This window comes from Pogona vitticeps, chromosome 2, assembly GCF_051106095.1.
Source record: "Pogona vitticeps strain Pit_001003342236 chromosome 2, PviZW2.1, whole genome shotgun sequence".
Classification (NCBI taxonomy): Eukaryota; Metazoa; Chordata; class Lepidosauria; order Squamata; family Agamidae; genus Pogona; species Pogona vitticeps.
Genome location: NC_135784.1, coordinates 133,326,687 through 133,344,591, shown reverse-complemented (window position 1 = coordinate 133,344,591; position 17,905 = coordinate 133,326,687). Strand labels below are relative to the sequence as shown.

At 42.3% G+C, this 17,905-nt stretch overlaps 1 protein-coding gene across 3 annotated transcripts in view; it reads right to left on the bottom strand.

Moving 5' to 3' along the window:
- ST6GALNAC1 (ST6 N-acetylgalactosaminide alpha-2,6-sialyltransferase 1) overlaps positions 1-17,905 on the bottom strand; it is a 59,511-nt gene that overhangs the window by 20,539 nt on the left and 21,067 nt on the right. For 2 of the 3 annotated variants that reach the window (XR_012083789.2, XM_020806461.3), the window contains exon 1: positions 3,776-17,657. The exons of the other annotated variant lie outside the window; for it this stretch is intronic. Coding sequence is in view for 1 of the 2 variants with exons in the window: in XM_020806461.3 (XP_020662120.3) it covers positions 3,776-3,891 (116 nt within the window). In the remaining variant the exon portion in view is untranslated. Of the gene's footprint in view, positions 1-3,775; positions 17,658-17,905 lie in introns of those variants that run through there. 3 annotated transcript variants of the gene reach the window in all.

Below are 17,905 nucleotides of genomic sequence, written 5' to 3'. Positions count from 1 at the left end.
CTAACCCATTGCTCCTTCAAAGAAAACTCTGCTTCTCTGCTGAGAGTCCCTCTCTTTAGTCTGTTGGTGGCTGTAGTTTGTTTGCTGTTGATCTGCTTACTTGGTTGCTAAGTATGAGTGCAGTAACACACAAGTCCATAATTTCAAGTACATAAAGAATTTTCCCCTCTTTCTACTACAAATGACTCAGAGTGAGTTACTGGGACTAAGTGCCAGATAATGAGAAAAGGAGTGGGCTCTGGGGAACCTGTAGCTATTCTCCTCTGTGGATCTCTATATTTCTACTGCATAGGAAAAAAGGAATTTTACCAGAAATTCAAAACGCTGCAACACCTTCTCCTCTTCAGCCTTCTTGTTGCTTGCATGAGGAAAGGGGCAACAAATACGGTGGAGTTAAAATGTTCAATCTAACCCAGTCAGATGAACCCACTCTAGAGGCTGAAAGGCCTGAAGAGGGTTTTTGAATTAAAGAATTCTGGGCCCAGGAATTTCCATGGAGTACTTGGACTGAACAAAAACTCACACACAAAAAAAACCCTCTACTCCTTGTAACCCAAACGTTGTGTGTGGTAATATTCCTGAAAGGCACAACTGAACTCTACGCGGACCTGACTGGCCTCTCTCATGTAGCAGAGTGTAGGGCAGGGAGGAGCAGGGAGCTGACCTTCTTGAGACCAGTAGGTAGGCTGACCATGGGGTTTCTCCGATGGGACAGCCTGCACTTTAGTGCTTCCTCTGCCAGCAGTGAGATTGACACCGGTTCTTGAGCTTGTGTGCCTCCTGGCGCCTGGCTTGATCCCAATGGGCCCAAGCGGCTTGCTCTGGTGGCATGAGCAATTTGACTTAGTAGCTGGTCTCAGGATCACGGTGGCGGATTGTCTCCCACCCAGCCGTCGGCTTTTCCAATAGTGGCAGCATCTCCTGGACCTCGCATGCCTCCCAGCCCATGGTGCCCACCCAACAATCCTCCTTTCCTCTCCTGTTTCTCCCTCCTCCTTAACTCCAAGTCCCACCATCGCCACATCTACAGCCTCAAAAGCCTCATCCGCCTCCCCCGTGCCAACATTCCAGTCCACAGGCGAACTGCAGGTAGGGAATTCAGCCATTGTTCTTAGAGAGATGGAGAGCCCATTCTCATGACTGGGGGGGACCCTCCCCAGTACCACAAGGGGGTTTCACGGAACACAACAGAATTGTTCCCTATATCACCTAGAAGGCACAAATATTAAACAGCAGGGTGACAGATTGCTGGGGTGTGATGTTGTCCACCCCTACTCTAGTAGGACAAAGCAACATGTAAACATTCAATCTCCGTCTGATAAAATAAATCTCAAGGAACTTCCTCAGCCAATGTTTGTAAACCTAGTTCTATAATAATTTCTTAAAGTGGGGATTTACGTGGAGAAGTATTATAGTTCTGTGCTACTTCTACCCTCAGTGCCCAGCTGACTTTTTTCATGTCTTTAGCATAAGGCTTTATCTCGCTCATAATGTTTACCCTAAATGCATCAAGCCAAAGAGGACAATGCCATCCTGTGTAAACAGGCTAGGCACCAGATAGTCACCAAGCTCTGATTACGGCAGTTTTATCAGCAAGATATGATTGCCTACTGTAGTAAATATATATGGGAAACAATTGTTTGCACTCTGAGCAGTTTATACATGTGTCTCCAAAGAATTATTCAATATGTGTTGAGCATTTAGTAACTGCTGAAGCTTTAAATTGTGATGGCAGATTGAAAAGAATAAGGCTGAACTCTGGTCAACGGATAGAACACGTGTTGTCAATTGTCTGTAATCAATGGCCCTGAATTTAGGAAAGCCATTGTGCTGAACCTATGGCAGCTTTTCTCACACACAATTTCGTCATGATGTTATTTGTTACCTGCGCAAGTGAGGCTGACCCATATATCTGAAAAAAATGGGATGGAAGGCTTAGAATGGAACAGAGGCTCCTGTTACTCATTTTAAATATACTGACACATTCGCTGTCCTAATGGCTAGAATAAAGAATCCCCCTCCCCCCTAGCTCTGTTATCACATTTCCCCTCCACACAAAGTACCTATTCTTGTGCATAAATATCCCAGCCTCCAAGCTGAGAAACAAACCCAGGCCAGCACAACATAATGGCCCCCAGGGTTGCAGGCCGTTCTGTTCCGACTCTTGCACGATGTCCGTCTGCTTTCCCCTCCCCCCCCCCCGAGACTTGTCCGAAGTGGGACTGGGGACAGGGAAACTTCCCTCAGCTTCCTTAAAGGTATTGGCTACAGTCCACAGATGATAACATTTTCTCCAGACAGACAGGCTGTGCTTCCCTGTTGTGCTACAGACTCCCTTAGGTACAGGAATGGAGGGAAGAGAGGGAACGGGATGTGGGCTGCTCTCACCTAAAGAAGAAAAGCAATAAAAACAGAAGCGGGGAAACAGAGCAAGGCCCCCCCCAAAGGGAAAATGTAGGGAGAGGAAAACAAATGCAGGTGCAGAAACCAGTGAGGTGGGAAACACTCTAGCGACAGGGAGAGCACGGGTAGTGGGAAGAGATACCTCTAGGTACAAAGAGAACACAACGTTTCCTGAGGCACAATGGAAATTATGTGCTTATAGGACACAGTAAGAAAATAGATGAGGAAGTTAATGAAGAATGTTTAAATAAAAAGTTAGTTAAATGTGGTAAAAAAAACAACAACTGAGCACTCAGCAGTTAATAAACATGCAGCAAACATTTTCAAATCTCCATTAAGACTCTTTTGTGTCCTTCCCCCCCAATGCAAGTTGTGGACAGATGGAAGAAGAAGCCGCTTTTTCCTTTCTTTTTCAAGGGTAGGAAGCAGTGTTTTCCTCACTGCCCTTTAAATCAAAGAAACAGCAATAATAGGATACAGAAGAGGCATAAAGAGATAGCGCCCCCCTTAAAGTCATGGTGACTTGCACACCTCTGTGTCACTTAGAGCAGCAGTCACTCATTCGCCCGCCCACCCACAATATGCACAGGAACCAGAAAAGGGGAGGGAGACACTCATTCATTTCAATGAGAATGGGAGGTATTTGTTCAAGATCGCTTTCTGACTGGAAATTGTGAGGCCACTGTGGCCAAATGATATCCTTCCATATTTTTGACTTGATTTCTGGGCCAGTTCTGTTTGTTTTTGCTTTTTAATACTAGTGTCCAACATAAGATTACTGAAGGTCTGAAAAATTTAAAGCACAATTATTCCATTCCCTCCTATTTATAACACATATACATTTGTTTTGTTTTTTAGATCTCTGTGTTTGCATGCAATTAATACACTTAACTATATATTAATGATATCTGTATAGGGAAAGGACATGTCAGCTATTTAGCACAAAGGATTTGAAGTTTTCTGTTGTGGGCAGCAACCATGTGATAGCATAAAGATACTTGTAAACCTACTTCTTTTAGAAGAAAAAAAATCAAGAAATAATTCATTGCAAGTAGGCTAAAATCTTTATGTGTCTCAGCTTTGCAAAAAGTTATAAAAGTTTGTTGGTTGTCAGGAAACCATCCGTTCATAAATTAATTTCTGCAAAGCCTTACAAGGAGGTATTAAAGCTAAGCTGCTGAAGAATTTTTTTTTTTACTTACAGGCTACAAAAGAGTTTGGTTTGCCCAGGGAACATGTGGACACATCCAGAGAGATGGGCAAGTATGATGTGTAATGTCTTTCAGAAAAGAGTACAAAGACAGACCAGTTTGGATTGTGAGAATAAATGAGACATAAATTACATTTGAGTAGGTGATGGATTTCTTCTTACCTGTATGGGTATTTTTCTGTAAAGCCAATGTGTGCAGCAAAAGACAGAATAAGGAACAAAAAAATTATGAGAAGCCACTTGGACACCCTGCGGAAGCTCCTGCTCATTAATTTCATGGCTTCACACTAAGCGTCCCTGGAGAGCTTCACTTTCCTTGCCACAAATATATGGCAGAATAACTAAACCCACAGCCTTGCCTCTCTGATATGCCCTGAACAGGGAGGAGAAGAGAGGAGGGCACATAATAATCCATTGAGGTGGCTCTAAGATTGCATTCCTCTGCCAAAAAGACAGGGAAAGTTACTTCCTCCTATTAGGTTTATGGCTCTTGTGGGCAACGTATGCCAATAAAAAGACGCCCACAAGTTAAATAATTTGCCATAGCCCCAGAAACTGTTCTTGTTGGAGGTAAATATCTCCTATTGAACAGGTAGGGTGTGTATGTAAGGCGAGCAAGTGGGAAAAGGACTAGCTCTCCTTTACAAAGTTATGTAGGCAGGGGCTTAAGCAGGCGTGTCTTTTCTCATTCCTGCATAACGAGGTGCACCTGCTCTATTCTCTTCTTCTAAACACAGTTGCAAAAGACAAATGGAGTAAATGCATAAGGAGTGCATGAAAGCACAGGTGTATGTTTGAGAGAGCAGCTGTGTCCCTGGGGAGCTAAAACTCAATCTGTAGTCAATCTAACTTTCCCTGTCAAACACAATGGATCTTGCTTCCAAATAGACAAGTCATAAGTAGGATTACAGGGTTGAGTGCTGCAATCCCATGTACATTTATTTGGAAGTACAGTAACCCCTAGTGGGACTTTTGTTGTTGTTATGTGCCGTGACATCAGTTTTGTCCTACAGCAACCCTATAAATTACTGACTCCCAAAAGATCATACTGTGTCTCCCCAAAAATAAGGCAGGGTTTTATATTAATTTTTGCTCCAAAAAACACACATTGGGGCTTATTTTCAGGGGATGTTTTATTTTATACTAATGTCATATTCAGGTTGCTGCATAGTGGTGGAGGGCGGAGTTTCGCTTAACGAGGACTTATTTTTGGGGGTAGGGCTTATATTACGAGCATCATGAAAAATCATACTAGGGCTTACCATATTTTCAGGATAGGTCTTATTTTTGGGGAAACAGGATATCATCAATAGCTCAGCTTTTGCAAATTTAAGACTGTGGCTTCCTTTGAGCCAATCTTTCTTTTATTTGGTCCTCCTTTTTTCCTGTTGCCTTCTACTTTTCCAAGCATCATTGTCTTTTCCAGTAAGAACTACCAATAATTTAAGATATACAATTGACACTGCTGGCAGAAACCAGCAATGACCTGAAATGATTCTTGATGAAGGTGAAAGAAGAAAGTGCAAAAGCAGGACTACAAGTGAATATTAAGAAAATCAAACTCATATCTACAGTTGAACTTACTTCTGTGTGAGCGTACATACCATGGCATCTAATACAGTATATGACACTTTTGGATGGATTTCTAAAGAAATATGGTGTTTCTTTTAGCTGTGTTAGGAACAGCATGACCAAATGAGGCTGATAAAACTAACCAATATAGTTAACACTGTGTGTCATTACAGTAAAGCTCCTTTAAGAGGTAAAGACTGTTTATGGTAAATTTTTTGCTTTTTAAAATCTTTATTGAAAGAACATTGAAACAACAGCAACAATAACAAAACAGTAATACAAGTCTTTCACTTGATATGCATGATCAGATATAGTACCTTCACACCACTGTAATCTGCTTCAGATATTGAACCAAAAATTGTCATGGTCGAAAATAAGTCTTGTCATTCTTATTAACATTAAAAAAGAAAAAAGAAAAAAGGATACCCTGTGTTAAAGAAGTCATTGTGGGAATGTGGTTGCTTAAATTATTTGAACTGGTGTGTTAATATTTCCATTTAGGGCAATATGCCATATTCTGATTCTCCATGCCTGTAAAGTTATATTACAAGTTCCCTTCCAGTTTGCAGCAATTTCTGAACACACTGCCACACAGAAAAAGACAATTAATTGTTCATGAACTAGCTGTTTGTTATTGCCTGGAAACAAGGACAGAAGAGCTAGATCCAGTGACCTTATAATTTTTTGGCTTTGTGATGAATTTTATTTCTGTAAAACCTCTGGACCAGAACAGCTGGACTGGAGGGGATGTTCACTACAAATGAAAGTATTGTGATTCTCACATTTCCTCCAACAAGATGAACTTGACTTCTTTATTGATAGATGTATCACCAAATAATTATTCAAACTGTGTTGTGCATTTAAGAAGAATGGTGTAAAATACCATCTGTGCAGAAGCTTAATAGAATGCTCCTCAAATTTGGAGGAGATTGATCTGAGAGGAACCTTGTTCTATAGAATCTGCCATTTCCCATCAAATATGGTCACCCCCAAATGACCAAAATGGCTTTTGGGACCCAATCTACCACAATAATGGGATTCAATTAATATTTCCTATAATTTTGAAGCCAGAGTCCACTGTATATTTTCTGAGGCTAGTAGTGATGTTTCAAATGCAGCTAATTGTCTAGTGGCCTATACATTCACTGCCTGAATGGAAGAAAAATGAACAGTCTGAAATATTTGAAACCAGAAGGATGAGGTAGTATGAATTTACTTCTGTGGGACCTTTATTTAGTTTGTTGATTATTTAGTTGGTTGAATCAACAAACTAAATAAAGGTCCCACAGAAGTAAATTCTGGGCCAGTTTTGTTTGGCTAAATTCTGGCTAAATTCTGGAAGGAGGAAACTCAATAATGATTCATAAATGAATCACATAAGTTAAGGAGCAAAAGTGACAGCTGATCTTCCAACATTTTATAGAAACATACACCAAAAAGAGAGGTTACTTACCTGTAACCATGGTTCTTCTATTGGTCTTCTGTGAATGCACGCAAATGCATCCAAACCAGCTGCCTGGTTTAAATTTTGAATTCATTTATATAACTCCTCGGATGTAATTGGTTTACACAGGAAGAGTCTATGATCTTCAGTGGTTTTTTTTTTAAATTTCTTTGGTTATCAAATTGTTAATTTTAGTTTCATTAGTGTACAATGAATTAAAAATTATTTTAAAATACTATTAATTTTAGTAGTCTCATAAACTTTATGCTCTTCGTTGCTTTTGATAACTGCTATTTGACATTTAACTGATATTTTCCAAATATCAAGTAATTTGGATTTGTTGTTGCCAAATTCATAAAATTTTTGGTTGACATATTGCAATTGTTTTGATGTTCTACTTATCTCTAATGTTTGAAGTTCATTTTACGAGCTAATTCTTGCAACCAATTAGTTTTCCTCCCTCTTGTGTTGACTTTCCAGAACTTTTATCTCAAAACAAAATTGATTTGTAGTAGCTTGTGATACTACTGTATGTGGCAAGATTCAGCAATACATATGCCCTGTAGTATAGCCTTCAGAGAACCCCACAGCATCATGATAGCCACTTCTAGTCTAGTGCATTGTTCTCTTTGAAATAGTTCAGTTTTCTCTTTAAATATGTCTGTAGTTTATTTCCTGCATAGTAAAATTGGGTTCAATGACTATGAGACAGGCTTAGATCTTAGCCTGAAAAGACAGAGGTTGCTTGGAGTAGCATATGATTGGAAGCTGTTAGGGAATCCAATCTGTGCTGACCGGAGACATATTTTCCATGTTTTGGATGTCAGTATGTCATCCCTCCTTGAGTAGAATTCATGAAGTTTGGAAAAGTAAGAGCAGTCCTTCTCACCTGGATGATGAGTTTCTTGCCTCATTAATATTTTGGCGCCAGGTCAAAACCTTCCTGTTCCAGAAGGCTTTTAATTGAAATAACATCAACTGTGGGTCCTGATTGATGATGGCAATTTTAATTGTATTTTAATCATTTTATTTTTATTGTATTGAATTTTAATTACTGTAAGCCGCCCAGAGACCTCTGGGTAGAGTGGGCGGCATATTAAATAAATAAATAAATAAATAAATAAATAAATAAATAAATAAATAAATAAATAAATAAATAAAAATATGTCAGAGCCCTTTTATTTTATTATGCCCCCATCTGTATGATATACATTTTTCACAAAAGAGGCTTGAGGATGGCTGTGTTATACAAATGAAAGGACAAAGATTTTACTGAAGTTGCAATGTTTGCATTCTGGAACACAATACAATTATTGTCTTTAAGAGCTGCTAAGGTGACATCTTCATCTGTCATTTGGCAAATCTATCACCGGGCTATTTATTCTTACTGAGGGGGGGGGGAGGAGAGGGGAATTCTGTGCACTGAAACAAAATCCTCCTTTGAAATATGCAGTTCAGGACACAACTCTGTAAACAGAGGGAGGGTTAAAGTGATCAAGTCAGTTCCAGATCCTCACTCTCAAACTGGGGCATATCCCTTTGTTTTCCAGGAACTCAGTTCTCCTTTGCAGCCTACCAGTGTTTTTATGGACTGTTGCTGCTCAGTCCCCAACTTCAAGGCTTTGTTAGCAGTATTTGCTATCCCTGGTCGGTTTCTCTGACAGATCTCTAACCTCTGTTTGAAGAGGATTAATTGGAGCAGTTCATTCTTGTCAAAGTTGTTTTATTTCTTCAACTACTTCACAGCTGGATCTAAGTTGCCTTGAGGCTCTTTCTGGAACTTCTTCCCCATGATGATAGGACAGTCAACTGGACCCACTAGGCCTCTCTTTTGCAAGCAGTTTTTTGCTTCCCCCCTCCCCACAAAAAAGGAGTGTAATGAAACTTATTTGATTCCTACCAAGTCCCGATTCATATTTTAAATGGTTACTAACCTTTAGAAGTTTCAGCCATTCCCCTTTGTTAGCTTAATTATCAGATTTGTAGTGCAGAGTCTCAGGAGATCAAGCAAAAGCGCTTATTCCCCCTTTATCCTAGCTGAATTCAATTCACATTTAGCAAATTGAGCTGCTTTTGTTTTGTAAATACTCCTTCAGAGATAAACCTGGCTTTGTTGTGGTGGCTGAGCCTGGCTGGAGAGGGCTACCATCCCATGGAGAGGAATTACAGTGGTGCCTCGCTTAACGGGTGCCCCGTTTAACAACAAATCCGCTTAGCGATGATTTTTTGCGATCGTTTTTGCAATCGCATTGCGATGTTTCTAATGGGAAAATATCGCTTTGCGATGATCGGTAAGTTGTTTTGCTTACCGATTTTCGCATAATGATGATTTCCCAACAGCTGATCGGCGGTTCCAAAATGGCCGCCAGGTAAAAAAATGGCCACCCGCTGTGTTTTCGCACCCATTCCTCGCATACCAGGCAGCGAAAATGGCCACCGTATGGAGGATTTTCGCTTAAAGGTGAGTTTTTTGACCATAGGAACACATTAAACGGGTTTTAATGCATTCCTATGGGCTTTTTATTTTCGCATAGCGACGAATTCATATAGCGACGATTTTTGCTGCACGGATTATCACCGCTATGTGGGGCACCACTGTATATGTTTGCCTTTAGCAAGATCTGGCCTTCAAGCTCTCAATAATGCCACACAGGAGTGAGAAAAAGATCACTTGTGGAAAAATTTATCTACTCAAGTGTACACAGGTTCTTTGAATTGACCTGAGAACATCTGACACAAATTATGACCTATGTTGCTGGAACAAGTATATTTATTTAAAAGGGACACAAGTATCTTTTCTTTGCACTGTGTCAAAATGTGTCCCAAAAAGTGTTGACACTAGACACTGTGCTAGAACATGAAAGAAATACAAAAAGATTATGAGATGAAGATGAAAGCCTTTTCCCCCACAAAAGAGATTATGAGAAAGAGCCCGATTCCACTGACAATAAAAGCCACTTGGGTTCTGCTTTGGAAAAACACACTCAAATTTAGGTGTACGCATGAGGTATGTGCATGCACCAAGTAGTGTGCCAGAGGAACAAGTTTTTCTGCTCTTCCAACCAGAGTTATGTTTATTTGGAGGAAGTTGTAAACTTGATTCATTAGACTCAGTTTTGCATATGTGAATGCCCCTGTTAGGAGCAGAAAAACCCACTTTCTTCCATCCACCCAATCGCTACCATCCCCGCCAGCCTGACTGCTCACCTGCCCCCTGGTCCTCACCACGTGACTTTAACCTGAATCCAGAAGAAATGATGGATCTGTCAGTTTGTTCTGGCAGTAGGATCAGGACCTTGAAAGCAATCCACTTTTAAGAGGAAGATACTGTCTTTATTCTAACATAAGCTTTCCTTGACCCACATCTATCAAATTAGCTTGTTTTTGTCTTGCACTCATTCAGTTGGGGGTTAAAAGAGGTTACCTACCTGTAACTCTGGTTCTTCAAGTGGTCATCTGTGAATTCACACTAATGGGTTAATCTGCGCCTGTGCAGAGCAGCTTCGGAATTTTCTAGAGCTCGGGACCATGGTGCTGGGACCTCCCACACACTGGCTATAACCCCGTTGCCGGCACCAAGTGCTTCAGTTCCATGGAACTGTCCGCTGCTGCGGTGCATGCCATATGGCACATGTGACGAACAGCGGGGAGGAAGGGTGGTGTGTGTGAATTCACAGATGACCACTCCAAGAATCAGAGTTACAAGTAGGTAGCCTCTCTTTCTTCTTCATGGTCTCTGTGAATGCACACGAATGGGTGACTAGCAAGCCAACTTACCAGGTGGTGGGCGTCATGATAAGACTGATGCCAAGACAGCCCTCCCAACAGAAGCTTCTGCCTTGGCTCAGACATCCAGATGGTAGTGGGTTGCAAAGGTAAGAGGCGTGGACCATGTAGCAGCTTTGCAGATGCCTGCCAGGTCTACTCCTCTAAGGAAGGCTTTGGAGGAGGCGACTGCCCTAGTGAAATGGGCCCAAATTGTAGTTGGCAAAGGAGCACGAGCTAGTTCATATGCCAGTCGTATTAGCGTAATTATCCATCAGGAAATTGTCTGTGCTGACACTGGCAGGCCATTTGATTGTTCTTGGAAAAAAACAAAGAATCTTTGGGAGGAACGAAAGGATGCAGTCTGGAAGAGATAATAGGAAAATGCTCTCTTGACATCCAAGGAGTGGAGAGACTTTTCCAAGTTTGATGCTGGATTTGGGAAGAAGATAGGTAAAACTATTGGTTGATTAAGGTGGAAAGATGTAGCCACCTTTGGCAGAAAGGCCAGGTCTGGGAAGAGGGTCACTTTATCAGGGTGGAATTGCAGGAATGGTGGGTCAACCCAAAGAGCTGTTACTTCACCTCCACATCACGCTGAAGTAATAGCAAGGAAGAAGGCTGTCTTTAGCATAAGTAGCTTGAAAGAAGCGGTAGCTAGAGGCTCAAATGGGGGACACATGAGCTTCCGTAATACAAGCTGCAGAGACCACTGAGGTGTGCGTGGCTTGTAGGCTGGATGCATATTTTTCAGACCTTTCAAAAATTGTTTCAGGGTCAGATGTCGGAATAAGCTGACCACTTCTGAAGTAGGAGGCTGATGTGCCACTATTGCGGCCACATATACTTTGAGGGTGGAATGCAAGAGACCTTGATGAAACAGGAGAAGCACAAACTGTAACAATGCATCAAGAGAGGTAGGTGTCGCGGGGAGGCGATTCTTGATGGTGAAGTTGGAAAATAATTTCCATTTACGAGCATACGTAGCAGTTGTGGAAGGTCTCCGAGCATGGAGGAGAACATCTGCTACTGAGGGACCAGTCGCCAAGCTGTGAGATGCAGGGATTCCAGATCTGGGTGCAACGTTTTGCCGTCATGTAGAGAAAGAAGATGAGGCAGCGATGGTAGGCGAAGATGGTCCACTGAGCCCTGATGTAATGTGGAGAGCCAAGTCTGGCGAGGCCACCAAGGGGCGATGAAGATAACATTTGTCTGCTCCTGTCACACCTTGACCACAGCCTTCCAGACCAGTGGAATGGGCGGAAACATGTAGAGGAGTCCCCTGGTCCAGGGGACCATAAATGCGTCACCCAACGAGTATAGGCCCCTTCCAACGTAAGTACTCTATGATTCTATCTTCTACCAATTTGTAGAGCATAGATAATTTACAGTGAATTATTCACATGAGTGGTTACTTTGGGAGCAAGGGAAAGGCATCATGGCCAAGTCAATTTCCTGTGAATCTTTGCTTCTAAGGGTGCGATCACATGGACATACAGCTTGCATCCTGCACCCGTTCTGGTGTGGTCTGGTGTCAGAAATGTCCCGGTGATCACAGGGTACTCCAGCCCAACCCTAACCTGTGTCTGAGCTGGACCTTTTTGGTCCAGCAGTAGGTCTACTACTTGGGTGGCAGGCTGGAGCAGTTGCCGGAGAGACCGAAGCTTCACTTTAAGAGGGAGTGGTCCTGGCAAAGCAATTCTTTTAGGTGCGATCAGTTGTGCACTTTTCTCACTGCTTGGTTGCAGAGACTTTAGGCCATTGTGCTTTATGGTCAAGGTATTTTTCTGTGAATCTTTGCTAGGTTTCTTTGTTCAGTTTTATCTTGGGCAATGTGCTCTGACTATACCTGAAAGCCTCCATGTTGTTTACTTATGCTCCTAACATAACATTTGCCCCTCAGAGGTTCTCTTATGAGCTGAAAGTTGTTTCTCCAGGGGGGGGGTGGAGCAGTTTAACAGCCATTGAGATGTGTTGGATTGTAATTCCTCGAAACTTCCAGTCAAATAATTTGGGATTATGGGAGTTGTGTTCCAGCACACATAAATGACACCTGGTTGAAAAAGGCTGCAGTAGGATGCAGTGAATTCTGCAAAATCTATATGAACACCTGAAGTTTCTTTCAGACATACACAAAGGGCAGAGAACAGTAATCTAGCAAGGAATTCAGGATCATGCTTCCCCCAGGAACCAATCTGAAGAAACTGTACCATTTTTATGAAGAAATGTCCTACCTGTATCCTCCTAAAAGCAAAACTGCCTTTTTTTTACTTCTCCTGGACACACCACCATTTTCCAGAAACTTTTGATCCTATCTTTACCTGCACATGGCAGGTAGGAGGAGGAAGAGAGAGAAGTTGTTTCCCAGAGTAAACAGGAGATGTTGATTTTACATCAGGCACAAAAAGAACGGAACATCCAGATGTTCAAGCCCACACCTGGTTCAGTGAGAAAAATCTAACATTTTCTTTTAGCACTCATCATGTGTACAAAAGCGATAGGAGTTACACATCTACGTTTACCTTACAGTGCCTTGCTGTACGCTTGACCACATGTTGATCTCTTTCGAATGGGTGCGCTGAGTGAGCTGTTCCGGGATTACCAAAGAAGAATGGAAGGAAGCAGGCTGCAGGACCTCATTTAGCAGCCCCACCTATTTTCCAACTTGGTGACCAAAGTTTGCTTGTGTAGAAGACTGTGCAATAGGACCAGCCTGAAGCTACAGTCTGTTAAAAGACTGGGACAGTAAAACCAGAAAAATGCTCTGGTGAAAATATGCTTGGGTTGTGTATGTGCATTTCCTTCACTTGGAAATACTACCATTCCCTTCCTGCGGAGAGCAGTTGACCATGTTTTTCTTCAGTGACAATAAAGGCCATGCAAGAAGTAAAGGCCTTTAAAGCAACAACAAACAACATCATCCCCAAACTTTCACCTGTGTTACCAGAGCAATTGGCCAGCTACAAGTGGTGTTCTAGAAGAAAAGAGACTTTCTCCAATGCAAGCTGCTCCTCCCATGGCTGGCTCTGCCCATCTTGCTGAATGCCCACGGGAGTCTGTTCTTTAGAGCTGGTACTGCACACGTATGCCAAGTTAGACTGTGACCCAGGTCAACATTACCACTTCTAAAACAGTAGCCATTGTGGCGATGCTGGAAGAATACAAGAAAAGAAGCTGTGTGGTGGTGGTTTTGCATGCAGACTATGAGGAAAATAGTGGTAGAAAAACTGGATACAACTCTTCACATGTGATGACAATACGAGTCAGTTCCCCATTGCTGAGTGTACAGAGGAAACTGTCGTGCGCCTGGAGTTCATTATTCCCTTCACACCCAACTCCTGTTCTGGCAAACCCTTCGGGGCACTGAGACATTTGCGGCAACAACAACATTGTTCTAATGTTTCATTAAAGCTCCCAGAGACTTCTAAGCATAAACACCAAGCCATTGCAATTACAGTGATAATCCCAAACTCTGCTCCAAGGCATAAATCACAGCTAATTGAGACATCTATTTCTTTTAATCTTGTCTAACAGTGTAACAGTTTGCCATGACACTGGGCTCAAACAGCTAAACAGAACAATCCTGGTTAAGACCAGGATTGGTTAAGGCAATGATTCTCATCTTGTTTTTCTTCCAGATGTTAGGAATTTAAATCCTCAGAATCCCTGACCATTGGCCATATTGACCAGCACTTTTGGAAGCTGAGGTTTGAAACATCTGGAGAACCAAATGTGGAGAACGCACTTGGTTAAGTAACGAAGGTCTGCAAAATACAGCTGTTTCCTTCTTCTTTTCTTCAGCTTAAGTGTCTTTTGTGTTCTTCAACTTTGGTCTGTTTTCTCACAAGCTTGATTCTATATGTAGCAGGTTGTCAGAGTGGCATACAGATTATCCAGTCAATTGAAGTACAGGGTTTTTGCAGTGTGAGTGGTTTTGCTGCCAAGCAGACAACTCCTAGCGCTACCAATTAATCTTCGCTCTGGAGGCACATCTGGCGGTTGCTGCTGCTTTCCCAGGGCTTTCCCAGACAGGGACAAGACCAAGAGCACCTCTATACTTAATCGCCTGGATCTTGAAGGAGAGCGCAACCCCACACAGGGTCAGATGAACACGTATGTCCAGAATGACAGCCCTCCCTGTCAAGGTCAAAAGTGCAGCACGTGAACAATAAACTCAGAGCACTATAAAACTTTATAGAGGGGCTCCCAGTTTGGGTAGGGTCTGGCAGCTACATTTCTTCCTTGCTGCTCCTTCGATTTTTACCTAACTCCTTTTTTACTCACATTAAGTATATGAATTGTTTTTTTTATCTAGCTTCTTTCTATATATTTTTTACATAACGGTTGATGTAAAATCTTTTTTTCTAAGCTTATTTTTTATGTCTTCTCTTGTGAGTTTTGAGTCAGTGGACCCTGAACTTGTTACTAGGGAGTTGTTACAACTGCCCCTGAGATGCCAGCTTTTTATCAAGAATTGTTTTACAGTGGTGCCTCGACTTACGAACGCCCCTACTTACGACCATTTTGAGTTATGACCAGCTCCGGCCGCAAAATTTTGCTTCTACATGCGACCAGAACTTCCACTTACAAACAGAAAAAGGCAGGGGGAAAAAGGCGGGAAATTCAAAATTCTAACTGTAGGTGGCGACAAAGCTGCTTCTTTGTAGCTCTTTCACCCTAGCATTCAGAGAGTGTGTGTCATCGTTGGAGGCTTCGGACTGCCTCCTTCTGCTTCTGAGTGAGCATGTGTGTGTGTTTGCAGGGAGGCTTTGGGCTGCCTTGTAAGGTGCTGTTTTCTGCTTTTTAAAAACTTTTCTGGGTATTTTTGCAGCGTAGTTTTGAGTTGGGGGGGTTATGTTTCTGTGCTGTGATGGGTCTTGGGAGGTTTCTTTGTTTTTTGGTTCCCCCCCACTTACAATGGGTCTTGGGGGGTTCACTGATGCTGAAGAGGCTGAAATTGACCAATTCTGTGAAGACGTACAGCACCTTCTAGAACTTACACCAAAGAAAGATGTTCTTCTCATTCTAGGGGACGGGAATGCCAAAATAGGGAGTCAAGAGATAAAAGGAACAACAGGAAAGTTTGGCCTTGGAGTTCAGAACAAAGCAGGGCAAAGGTTGATAGAGCTTTGTCAAGAGAACAAGCTGGCCATCACCAACACTCTTTTCCAACAACACAAGAGGCGACACTACACACGGAAATCACCAGATGGGCAATACCGAAATCAGATTGATTATGTTCTCTGCAGCGAAAGATGGAGAAGCTCTATAAAGTCAGCAAAAACAAAACCTGGAGCTGATTCTGGCTCTGATCATAATCTAAACCAAATCCCACAGTGGAAGTGAAGAACAGACTTAAGGAACTAGATTTGGCTGACAGAGTGCCTGAAGAACTTTGGATGGAGGCTCATAACATTGTCCAGGAGGCAGCAACAAAAACCATCCTAAAGAAAAGGAAATGCAAGAAAGCAAAGTGGCTGTCCAATGAGGCCTTACAAATAGCAGAGAAGAGAAGGGAAACAAAATGCAAGGGAGATAGGGAAAGTTATAGAAAATTGAATGCAGACTTCCAAAGAATAGCAAGGAGAGACAAGAGGGCCTTCTTAAATGAAGAGTGCAAAGAAATAGAGGAAAATAATAGAAAGGGGGAAACCAGAGATCTGTTCAAGAAAATAGGAAATATTAAAGAAACATTTTGTGCAAAGATGAACATGATAAAGGACAAAAATGGTAGGGACCTCACAGAAGCAGAAGACATCAAGAAGAGGTGGCAGGAATACACAGAGGAATTATACCAGAAAAATCTGGATATATCAGATAACCCAGATAGCGTGGTTGCTAACCTTGAGCCAGGCATCCTGGAGCATGGCTAACAACAAGGCCAGTGGAGGTGATGGCATTCCAATTGAACTATTTAAAATCTTAAAAGGTGACGCTATTAGGGTATTCCACTCAATATGCCAGTGGCCAGAGGATTGGAAAAGATGAATCTACATCCTAATCCTAAAGAAGGGTAGTGCCAAGGAATGTTCCAACTACCATACAAATGCACTCATTTCACTTGCTAGCAAGGTTATGCTCAAAATCCTACAAGGTAGGCTTCAGCAGTATGTGGATCGAGAACTCCCAGAAGTACAAGCTGGATTTCAAAGGGACAGAGGAACTAGATACCAAATTGCTGACATGCACTGGATTATAGAGAAAACCAGAGAGTTCCAGAAAAACATCTACTTCTGCTTCATTGGCTACACAAAAGTATTTGACTGTGTTGAGCACATGGCAAGTTCTCAAAGAAATGGGAGTGCCTGACCACCTTATCTATCTCCTGAAAAATCTGTATGTAGAACAGGAAGCAACACTTAGAACTGGATATGGAACAACTGATTGGATCAAAATTGGGAAAGGAGTATAACAAGGCTGTATATTGTCCCCCGGCTTATTTAACTTATATGCACAATACATCATGCAAACGGCAGGAGTGGATGAATCCCAAATTGGAATTAAGACTGCGGGAAGAAATATCAACAACCTCAGATATGCAGATGATACCACTCTGATGGCAGAAAGTGAGGAGGAATTAAAGAGCCTTGTAATGAGGGTGAAAGAGTAGAGTGTAAAAAACGGTCTGAAGCTCAACATCAGAAAAACTAAGATCATGGCCACTGGTCCCATCACCTCCTGGGAAATAGAAGGGGAAGATATGGAGGCAGTGACAGATTTTACCTTCTTGAGCTCCATGATCACTGCAAATGGTGACAGCAGCCACGAAATTAAAAGATGCCTGCTCTTGGGAGGAAAGTGATGACAAACCTAGACAGCATCTTAAAAAGCAGAGACATCACCTTGCCGACAAAGTTCCGTATAGTCAAAGCTATGGTTTTTCCAGTAGTGATGTATGGAAGTGAGAGCTGGACCATAAAGAAGGCTGACTGCCGAAGAACTGATGCTTTTGAATTGTGGTGCTGGAGGAGGCTCTTGAGAGTCCCCTGAAGTGCAAGGAGAACAAGCCTATCCATTTTGAAGGAAATCAACTCTGAGTGCTCACTGGAAGAACAGATCCTGAAGCTGAGGCTCCAGTACTTTGGCCATCTCATGAGAAAAGAAGACTTTCTGGAAAAGACCCTGATGTTGGGAAAGTGTGAAAGCAAGAGGAGATGGGGATGACAGAGTATGGGATGGTTGGACAGTGTCATCAAACCAACCAACATGAATTTGACCCAACTCCGGGAGGCAGTGGAAGACAGGAGGGTCTGGCGTGCTCTGGTCCAGTGGTTCTTAACCTTTGTTACTCGGATACTTTTGAACTGCAGCTCCCAGAAACCCCAGTCAGGACAGATGGTGGTGAAGGCTTCTGGGAGTTGCAGTCCAAAACTCCTGAGTAACCCAAGGTTAAGAACCAGTGCTCTGGTCCATGGGGTCACAAAGAGTCAGACACGACTTAACGACTAAACAACACCACCCATGAAACAGTCCATAATATTTCTATGAGAATCTACACTGCTTTGCCCAGC